Below are 11246 nucleotides of genomic sequence, written 5' to 3' on the forward strand. Positions count from 1 at the left end.
AAAAAAAAAAAAAAAGGAAGAAACAAAAGAAAAAAAAAAGTCCTTATAAAGGTAAACTACAAAGATGAAGCCATTATAAAACCCTTTTGTGTGTGTGTGTGATGGAGTCTCACTCTGTCACCAGGCGAGAGTGCAGTGGCACAATCTCAGCTCACAGCCACCTCCACTTCCCTGGTTCAAGCAATTCTCTTGCCTCAGCATCCTGAGTAGGTGGGACTATAGGCACATGCCACCACGCCCAGCTAATTTTTGTATTTTTAGTAGAGACGGGGTTTTACCATGTTGGCCAGCATGGTCTCGATCTCCTGACCTTGTGATCTGCCCACCTTGACCTCCCAAAGTGCTGGGATTATAGGCATGAGCCACCACACCCGGCCCAGACCCTTCTAAAGTATGTGCTTCATTGCACTATTATAATAATAAATGTTTTCCCAATTTTTATTTTATAGTTCAAATTTAACTTTTGTACTCAAGGCCTTATTCTGGACATATGTTCTTAAAATCTATGTTTAAAGTTTTGTTTTCTGTTGTATAAATGAAGCACTGAAATTTTTCATGCTATCTTAGAGATTTTTTTAAAGGCTATTTCCATGCCTAGTAAATTGAAACATACTTCTTTTTGCAGACCAACTGTACAAGAAGAAAGAAAAATCTTAATAAAAAATGGAAGGCACCCTGTGATTGATGTGTTGCTGGGAGAACAAGATCAATATGTTCCCAATAGTACAGATTTATCAGTAAGTACTATATTATGCCAAAAAATAAGTTGACAATAACTTCCCAAACTTTTAAATACCAAAGAAACGTTTTTATAATTAAAAGTTACCCAAATTTCAACTTTGGCTTTAAATGGGCTAATCCTGGACATAGTTTTATATTTACCACCAAATGTGGAATTGGTGCTATTTTCAATGGAAGATTATCGGTAGATTTAGTAACTAATGCTTTAGTTCTAATTAGTTATCCTAGGTAACCCAATAAAAATATTTTACATTTGTAAATACCCAATAAGCAAATAGAGTTGGAATTATACCATAGTTTTGCAAATTCGTATTAGCATGTAGTGTTACATCCTTTGTACTGTGACTATTTTCAGATGTTCTTTCTATGAAAGAATCGGAGATGCCTCTGCAGATTCCAGTGATGAGAATTTTCATTAGGGGCTGGATTTCCCTTACATAACAGGAATGATCCTAAATACTTATTCACTTAACACATACTTACTGAGTGCCTGCGTCTCAGGTAAAGCAAGATTAGGAACAGAGAGTGGTAAAGAAGACAGAACTCAAAAAAAAAAAAAGAAAGAAAGAACTCTTCCCTGCCCTCACAGAGCTTGTGGTATAGCAGAGAAGATAGGCTAGTGTAATACAGCTTAATGCCTGGCATGATAGAGGAGACCAGGGTGGCCTGGGGATAGGTAGCAGGTTTACCTAACCCAATGGCGGGGAAGCATTGAGGAATGTTCCCCAGGGATGAGATACCAACTGAAGAATGAATCAGTGCAAGCCAGGGAAGTGAAGGGGAGCATTCCAGGTAGAAGAACCAGCATGGCAGATGCTGGAAGCGAGACATAACAGGATGAATGCAAGGATGGTGAGTAAGGTCGGAGTGCAGAGTGTAAAGAAAGAAGTGTTCAGAGATAAGGAAGAGGCCAGTTCACTTATATCAAGAAATTTACATTTTTCCCCCTAAAAGATTAAGAATACTAGCAAGAGAATGATTGAAGCTGGGGAAAATAGTGAAGTTGTGGCAGGGTGTGTGAGTTCCATTGTCAAAGATAAATGGAGCTGGGCACTGCAGTGGTAAGGATTGATCTTATTCAGTAATACTCCTGCAATAGGGAAGAGTCCATTGTGAACTGAACTTGACTTCATTTTGGTATAGATGGCTGGGTGATTTAAAGGAAGCTTGAGGGAACAGGGAGAGGAAATGAGCGAGGGAAGGAGAGCAAGTGAGGTGTGGTAATGTGAAACCCATCTGGATTTACTAATTGTTTGCTTATACCACATTTCTTTTCTTTTTCTTTTTTCTTTTTTTTTTTTTTTTTTTTTTTTTTTTTTTTTTTTTTTTTTTTTTTTTTTTTTTTTTTTTTTTTTTTTTTTGAGATGGAGTTTCGCTCTTGTTGCCCAGGCTGGAGTGCAATGGCGCATTCTCAGCTCACCGCAACCTCCACCTCCTGGGTTCAAGCGATTCTCCTGTCTCAGCCTCTTAGGTAGCTGGAATTACAGTCATGTGCCGCCACGTCCGGCTAATTTTTTGTATTTTTAGTAGAGATGGGGTTTCACCATGTTGGCCAGGATGGTCTCGATCTCTTGACCTCGTGATCCACCCGCTTCGGCTTCCCAAAGTGCTGGGATTACAGGTGTGAGCCACCGCGCCCAGCCGCTTATACCACATTTCAAAGAATAGCTCTCTGGTCCTTAAGAAGACAATTCTGGGTGATAGATTTACATCCCAAAGGGGCAGAAAATGTATTTATAATTGCAAGCTTTCTAAAGGTAACTGTTCTAAGAAGGGCTTCAGCATCTGGCTGCCTGTCACCAATTTTTGGCTGGAATGGTGAATCCTGGCAGCCCTGAGCTTTCTCAGGTAGGTACTTTTAGTGGGGCTGGGGTCATTTTATGGATGCAGCCTTGAGCTGTTAGAAACTGTGCTGGTTGGCTAGTTTCTAAGTGGGAAGGGTGAACAAAATCATTTTTGCTCAAAGTCTGTAGGTTTTTATAGGTCAAAGTTGAGATCTAGTCCAGAAGACGGCTCAGTGAGACCTGATGAGAATTTGATCAAGGAGAGGGTCTTCATTGACATGGGATAAAACAGTATGGTGATGGGTCAAATAATTAATATGTAGGGAGTAGTTACTTGAGAGAGAAGGTATCAGAGAATGAAATGCCTGACTTTCCGATTGCAAACATGGTGTTCTTCTGGGTCATGGCAAGTTCCTAGGTATGGCTATGGAAGGTGGGTAGCAGAAGGGAGAAGGTCTTTGGAGATGGAGAGATCAAGGAACAGAGTTTGGGAAAAAGTTGTCCATGTGAATGTTGAAGTCTAAGATAACAGCGAGATTCATCCTAGAAGACAACAGGGATCCAGGTGTCTGAGATTACAAGGAATGGTGATTGGGAACCCTGAAGTTTATATATGGCTTGCATTGAAGACAGGCAGTGGTAAACTGGAAGGAAGGAAGAACTTCTGAGCCCTGAGGTGCATAGTCCATGGTTGGATGCGGCAGAAAGCTCAGCCCCCAAATGAGAAACCTGCAGGGGAATAACAAACAGCCAGCCAGGTTTCATCTTAGTGTATGAAGGAAATGTTAAGCAAGGAGGTTAGAAACAGAAGTACTAGGGAACTTTTCTGAGGACAGTGAAAGAGCTGAGATGTAGGGGTGCATTTGGAATGTAGGTTAGAGAAAGGAAGCTCAGAATAGTAGCAAGTTGGGACTGTAACAGAGTATTCTACCTTGGGCTATGAGCAAGGGTGGCAGAGATGTGTGCAGCCATGGTGCGTTTGGCTGGCCATGAGAGGGGAATGTGAAAGGAAATGACATCTAGTTTAATATTGCATTTTCATATCATAACAAGACTTGTTGGTAGTATATAACATGTGTCTTAGTGTGTTCAGGCTGCTGTAACACAATATCATAGATTGAGTAGCTCATAAACAACAGAAATTTGTTTCTCAGAGCTCTAGAGTCTGGAAAGTCCAAGATCAAGGCACCAGAAGTTTCAGTTTATGGTGAAGGCCTGTTTCCTGATTCATAGATGGCACTTCACATGGTGGAATGGGTAAAGGGTATCTTACCCATGTACTTACATGGTAGAAGGGGTAAGGGATGTCTCTCAGGACCTCATGAACCCCATCTTCTAATACCATCACCATGAGGGTTAGGATTTCAACATATGAATTTGGGAGAGACACAAACATTCATATCATTGCCTCCTAAGACCCAGTGTTTTTAAACTTGTTCATTCTTATTAGGAAGTTTTTATATTTATTAGTCAAACAAGTTAATAAGTACCAATCTTTTTATTGTCTTTAAAAAGAAGACTATGTCTTTGGGAGGCTAAGGTGAGAGGATCAGTTGAGGTCAGGAGTTCAAGACCAGCCTGGCCAACATGGTGAAACCTTGTTTCAACTATACATATAAAAATTAACTGGGCATGGTGGCACCTGCCTGTGATTCCAACTACTCAGGAGGCTGAGGCAGGAGAATTGCTTGAACCTGGGAAGCCACTGTACTCCAGCCTGAGCAGCAGAGTGAGACTCTGTCTCAAAAAAAAAAAAAAAAAAAAAAAGAGATAAGAATTTTTTTTCAGTTATAATACCAGCAGGATATAGCCTTTCTTGAGAAAGTAATGTAAGTTAAATATAAACTAAGCGACTAAATATTAGAACTATAAGTCTCTTAAAATAATTTCCTGTTACTGTTTCTATGCCCTTCTACTTGACCGCAAGAATATTACCCTTGGGATTGACTTTTTCATTTCTTTTTTCTTTTCATTCATTTCTTTTTCCCTTTTTCTTTTGTAAAGTATATTACACTTTAATAAAGCAAGATTTGAAGAACTAAAATAGCCTTCTAATTACAATAATGTTTTAAAGAAACATTGAACTCTTATATTTAAATCTTTACAAAATAAATGGAGTAATTTTTTTTCTAAGCAAGCACCTCAGAATATTCCAGAATATTCATTTCTATTACATATGCTTTTTCTAACTTGAGTAGGAGTTGATATAGAACTGTTGCTATGGTGAAGTGCATTCTATTTTTCAGGGTATAAATTTATATATAGGGATAGTGTTGAGAAAGAACTTACGTAAAATTCAATTTAAAATATTTTATGGATGTTAATTATAAAATATACTCTGAAAATAATTTTAAAGTTAAATTACATTGTTGCTTTTGATAATCATGTAGTTTTAAGAACGAGTCTTTTGTACATGGAATTGTAAGTATACTTTTCTGCATTCTGTATTACATGAACTTATTATAGTGCTTCTAAACAAACCAACTTTCTGCTCGCTTTTTCTCTCCCAGTTTTAAGAATACTTTTTAAAACCCTCTTTCTTTTTGTCCCCTTCCTTGATTCACTATATAATCCAAGCATTTATCCACGTGGTCGCCACTGGAGCGCCCTCTTCCACCTTGCCCACCTCCTTGCATTCTCTACTCTGCAGCCACAGGGCTTCTGGAACCTGCCGTGTCACTCTCCTGTTTGAATTCATGCTTTACACTCCAGCCAGATTGGACTTCGTGTGGTTCCCAAGTCATTGTGCCTCTGGGACTTGACAGATGGTGTTCCCTCCACCTAGAATGTCATCTTTCCCCACCCCACCCACTCCCGCCTGACACACACCCACATCCACCCACCCACCCCACTCCCCAGCTCTGGCTTGTTCAAGTCTTGCCTTGGATGTCAGCTCTCGCACTCAGCCTTCCTTCGCCTAGCTGGGATGGGTAGCCCTCTCACATACCCTCGCCACTCTTTTTCTCCACATCTCAGTATTTATTCCACACATTTATAGTCTTTCTATTTTTTTTTTTTTTTTTTTGATCTGCCTTTCTCAGTGGACTATAAGCATGAAGAGAACAGGGACTACACCTCTTCACCTGTGTGTAATCCCAGGATCAGTCACAGCTCTCTGGCACATAGCTGGCACCTAATCAGATTTGTTACATCACTAAGGATTTGCTAGACGCCTTCAGCAGTCTCCAAGTCTCAGTTTAAATTTTTGCCTTTTATTTTCTACACAAAATGTTATTTTTCAGGATATGATATGGGGATTTCTCCAATTTACAGAATAGTTTTGCTGTCAAACTAGAAGGGAAATTTGGGATCTTTCAGTGTAACCACCTCTTCATACCTTTGAGTAAACTATAGTTCAGAAAAGGGAAATGATCTGCCAGAGGTTACTCAGATTGGGTCGTCTTGAACCATTTCCCTAAACATAAACACATTTTAAAGCAAGCCAGTGCTTTTTCACTTTTCAGCACACAAAAAATGATGATATTTTAATGGCACACTGGATTAAAAGGAGAAGGAAGAGGTTGCTCAGAGGCCAAGGAGGCTGGCCCAGGGACTGTGGTGGCCACAGCCCCACCTGCCACCTGTGGGTTAAAGGGTCAGCATCTTGGCACCCCGTCACCTTGTGAAGCAGCCCAGGACTGCTGCTTAGGAAACTCCAGCATACCCACTGCAATCTCAACTCTCCCAGGATTGTTTGTTAAACCAGATGACTCTTTTTTTAGTGGATGGATTTTCAACAGCAGTTAAAATTGGGATTTTCGGTTCATTTGTAGGGTTTTTATTTTTAGTATAAATAATATAAATTTCAACTGATGGAGGGGAGGAGAAAGAGTGGTTGATAGCTTCTCAGTTTGTTGGGTGGGAAGAAAATGTGTCAAAAGTGCAGAACAGGAAGATTCCCAGGAGGCGCTTGAACCCTGTAGCTCTTTCTAGCCCGAGCAGAATTCACGGCCCAGGTATTTTAATGTTGGGGTAGGGTAGACACTGAGATGCTTGTCACAGTCCCTTCTTGTGAGATCAAGATGGGCCTGGGGTGCTTCAGTCCTTAGCTCCGCATGTGGAATGGAATGGGTGCTCACATGTTTGTCACACGAACAAGTGCTTGAAGCTGGTAAAGATGAGGACAGACTTCCCAATTCCTTCCCTTGTCTCAGTACAAATAATGTCTAGTTGCCCCAGAAATACTTACTTTGGCTGTATAAACGTTTTAAAAGATTAGTTACAGTAATACTCATAAGCCGTTGACAATTTGTGCCTAATTACCAAGCAGAACAGTAATAATGCATACCATCAAATATGTGTGAGCTTTAAGCTTAATTTAATTCCATGGCTAAATTATATTCTCACCGATTCTGCTGCAAAGGCGTTTTTCACATAGCATTATCTTTGAATCATGGGCTCGCGGATTAAAATTTGAGGAAATATTAATGGCAATTGAATATTGTTTTCCTATCAATCCTTTCCCCTGGTTCTCCTCTCTCTCGCTTCTGAAACAATGGATGGAGAAGGACATTTGCTGTCTCTGCCCAGAATGGCCCTCCCCTCTCTTTTTATCTTTTACCTGTCTGCATTGATTGGACTTATACTCATCCTACAGGACCCAACAAAACACTGCCTCTTCCTGAGAGCCTTCACCATCCTCTGGCCAGAAAAAAACCCTTTTCTATTTGAGCATATTCTTTGCTCTGTTTTCAAAGTTCTCACGTACTACTTTTGGTACACAGGTATAGTAGGAAAGCGCCTCACAGTGGCAGGAGATTTAAATTCAAATCCTGCTCTGCTCTCATTTCACGATCATTTTGGATAGACCATGATACTCGCTGGGCCTTGGTTTCCTCATCTATAAAATGAGGAGGGTGAGCTGGATCATAGCCAGCTCTCACACCCGAGGCAGGGTAAATCGGGCAGGATCCAAACGTTGGAAGGATTTAGGTCCTGACTTTGGCATCTCAACATGCAGCTGGTGCCGCTCTCCAGCCTCATTTTCCCTCTTTCTGTTTCTAGTTCACCTCAGGTTAAAAGTGCAAAGATTTGGTGAGAGCTTGTCTGGAGGAGGCTTTGATTCAAGAGTCTGTTACCATAACCTACTGTTGATTGACATTTTCAAGGAATAAAACACTTTGAAACTACCAAACTTTTTTAGCAGTCTGCAGCTGTTATAAAAATAGTTCCCCCATAATTTTTCTTTAAAGACAGATGTCAATATTTATACCTGATATGGAAGATAGAATTTTTTTTTTTCGCAGAAAATTCGCTTTTCAGGTCTTAGAGATTAACATGTGAGAATTTTGTTTTTATTTTTTTCTGCTGTACATCTCCTGACTTCAGGGATGATATGACTGTCCATCATTCTAATGTACTCAATGATGAACACACGGACCCTAAGCTAAAGCATCTCTTCTCCTATTTAGTAGTGACTATGATTCCCTGTCGTTGAGCAAGTGTCCCCATTGAGACATGTCAGAGGATGAACGTCACTTAACATTCCAGTTCTGTGACTTAGTTGTACATTGCTGGGCAAGATATTTAGCTCCTCCAGGCCTCTGTTTCCTCACCTGTATAATGGGAATACAGTAATACTGGTATTACTCTGTGACACTGTTGTAAGAACTAAATGAGGTGATACATATGAAATTGTTAGCACAGTGCCTGGCACTTGTTATCTGTGATTTTCTTACAATACCTTGAAGTTTGCCTTTTATTTTTAGATCTTCTCTTCTCCCACAGAAGTTGACCTTCTATGTGGAAGTTGCTTAGTTATCACAAGTTTAGGTTCACTATTTAGATACTGGATCAACAATACTAAGATCTTACTGACTGATGCTATTCAGACAGATATTGCCAATATTAAAGGGAAAACGTAAAAGAATGTGCTTCTAGTGTCTCCATAGGTTCGCCAAGGCAGTCCTCTCTAGGTGTTCTCCAGAAACATAGTCCCTTCAGTGCAGTACTTCCAGCTTTTGTTTGCTGTCATTCATTAATTCATCCCCCTTTAGTTTCTTGAGAACTTGCTCTGTGTGGCCTTCTTAGGCTTGGTGGTAGCACAGCATTGGGCACTGTCAAGGCCAGTCTGGTTCGATGCATTCCCACTGGGCTCCAGAATGGGTGGAGAGGTGGTTATTGCCAACTTTCGGATTCTGGCTCTTTGGTTAAAACACTCACTCATACTAAATCGTCCTGCAGATAGACTTAATGTGTCTTATATCTGGAAACCCTTGACATGTACTGCCTCAAATACACAATTCTTGCCAAAAGAGAGAGATTAACACATTAGATGAGTGAAATTTCTTGACCATTTCCTTACTTATTGTGTCATCCTGGGAACTGTGGAAGCAAGGGGCTCATATATTCCTGAGAAGTTTTTATAGAGAATGCAAATGATTGTTTTTGAAATGTAAACATGGTAGATATCTCTGCTGTAATGCCTTTCGTGTATTACATTCATCTCTTTGATCTATTTATTGGGTGTCTTCTTTGTGCCAAGTCTTGTTCTAGGCAATGAGGATGAACTAGAAGACATGATTCCTGCTGTCATGAGAACTTACTTTCTAGCAGTGAGATTGGTAATAAACAAGCAAGAAAATTCAGGTAATTTCAGAGAAGGTTAAAAACAAAATAAAATGGGCTGATGTGAGAGAGGATGGCAGAGCAGAGGGGCTTCTGTAAATTGGTAGTCAAGAAAGGTGTGTCCTGGGAGTTGATGTTTGAGCTTAGACCTATAGAAAGGCCTTAAGCAGGAACGAGCATCATGTATTCTGGCAGATGGAAAGAGAACAGAAATCAAATCTGGCTAGCACCAAGTGAACATGGTGGAGGGTGGTAGAGAATGGGTTGGAGGCAGGCATGGCCGTTAGTCTATGATCTTTAGAAACTTAGAAGTGCTCTGAGGATCTGGATGAGGGATTTTAGCAAAAGACAAGTCCTGTTTTACTTTTTATGACAGTCACTCTGGCTGCCATATGGAGAGTGGATTGTGAGCAGAGGAGAAGCAGAAAGACCCAGCAGGAGCCGCTGCAGTCATTTTATGCACCAAGAGGACCTCCTGATTCTTCACAGTCTTGTATCTTTTTTCCCGCTGGTGTTTTACTAGAAGGCCTGGTGCACAACTTACCTCCCACTGGCAGTCTAACTCTTAGGGCTTATTAGGAAAGCCACCATGTTGTCACCTACAAATATTTGACTTTAGTGGGCTGTAAACATTTAGCTACTAGTTCTTTTTTGACATCCACAAATCCGGGGAAGGGTTCTGGAAAAAAAATCTGCCTCCACAACGGTATCCCAAGTCTGACCAGGTTCACCATGTACCACTTTTCCCAGGTACTTCATGCAAGCACATTCCACAACATCTCATCTTTCAAACAAATGTGGGACAAAGCTCTCGTGTGAGTTTAATTCCTGCTCTTTCATTCCACCGAGGGAATATTCAAGCAAGGTACCTGAATTTAAGGTGGAAGATCATTTATTCAGCTTCCTGATTTTAGAGGGGAGGAAACTGAAGCCTCGAGAGGCATATTGGCTTGCCCAAACTCTGCACTAGAAACCACCTTTTTTGACTTGTGGGCCAATTCTTTATTCATATTTATACTTTTACTTTTACGCTGATTTTCTTGCTTATCAAGGCTCTCATAGAAATTGATGCCACAGTGAAAATTTTTGTATAATTCTTGACATAGTATGCATTCAGTGGAACAAGTGGTTGTTAGTACTCTCGTTGCTGTAGAACCCATTTATTAATAAGTGTTAGATTGAGATTTGAAATACAAAGAAAGGCAGGAAATTGCTGCTTAATTCCAAAGACAGCCACTGTTAACATTTTGGAAGGTTTCCTTTGTCTTTCTTTGCAAATATTTTTTTAAAAAACCATTTTTTTATATAAAACATTTTTATATCCTGCTTTTTAAAGTTAATATTATAACAAATATTTTCCTGTATTCTTAAGAAGTCTTAAGATAATTTTTAATGGCTTCATGGTTTTCAACAATATGGATATACAGTATTAAAACTTTTTCTTTTGTATCTACTCTTTGTTGTTATGAATAATCCTGCTGTGATACCTCACAGAATTGATTCTTTTTTTTTGAGACAGAGTTTCACTCTTGTCACCCAGGCTTGAGTGCAGTGGCTCAATCTTGGCTCACTGCAACCTCCACCTCCCAGGTTCAAGGGATTCTCCTGTCTCTGCCTCCCAAGTAACTGGGATTACAAGCATATGACACCACGCCTGGCTAACTTTTTTGTATTTTTAGTAGAGTTGGGGTTTCTCCATGTTGGTTAGGCTGGTCTTGAACTCTTGACCTCAGACGATCTGCCCGCCTCAGCCTCCCAAAGTGCGAGGATTATAGATATGAACCACCCCGCCCAGCCTAGAATTGATTCTTTCTTGAAAAAGATTTGGGGACACATAGGAGGTGTATATATTTATGGGTTACATGAGATGTTTTGATACAGACAGAGAATGTATAATAATCATATGAGATTAACTGGGGTATCCATCACCTCAGGCATTTATCCTTTCTTTATGTTACAAACAATCCAGTTATACTCTTGTAGTTATTTTTAAATCTACAATAAATTTTGTTGACTATAGTTACCTTATTGTCCTATCAAATACTAGATCTTACTAATTGTATGTAACTGTATGTTTTTACCAAGAACCATTCACCGTCCTCATGACCTACTACCCTTCTCAGGATCTAGTAACTACTCTTTTTTTTTTTTTTT

General features: G+C 39.9%; 1 protein-coding gene across 5 annotated transcripts in view; it reads left to right on the forward strand.

Annotated features, from left to right (window-relative positions):
• The window catches only part of MSH3 (mutS homolog 3), a 226200-nt gene that overhangs the window by 144068 nt on the left and 70886 nt on the right, over nucleotides 1-11246 (forward strand). For all 5 annotated transcript variants that reach the window (XM_017507523.2, XM_017507543.2, XM_017507530.2 and 2 more), the window contains one exon: nucleotides 626-737. In XM_017507523.2, the coding sequence (XP_017363012.1) occupies nucleotides 626-737 (112 nt within the window). The remainder of the gene's footprint in view (nucleotides 1-625; nucleotides 738-11246) is intronic.

The sequence above is a fragment of the Cebus imitator genome, unplaced genomic scaffold (assembly GCF_001604975.1).
Source record: "Cebus imitator isolate Cc_AM_T3 unplaced genomic scaffold, Cebus_imitator-1.0 Scaffold16, whole genome shotgun sequence".
Lineage (NCBI taxonomy): Eukaryota > Metazoa > Chordata > Mammalia > Primates > Cebidae > Cebus > Cebus imitator.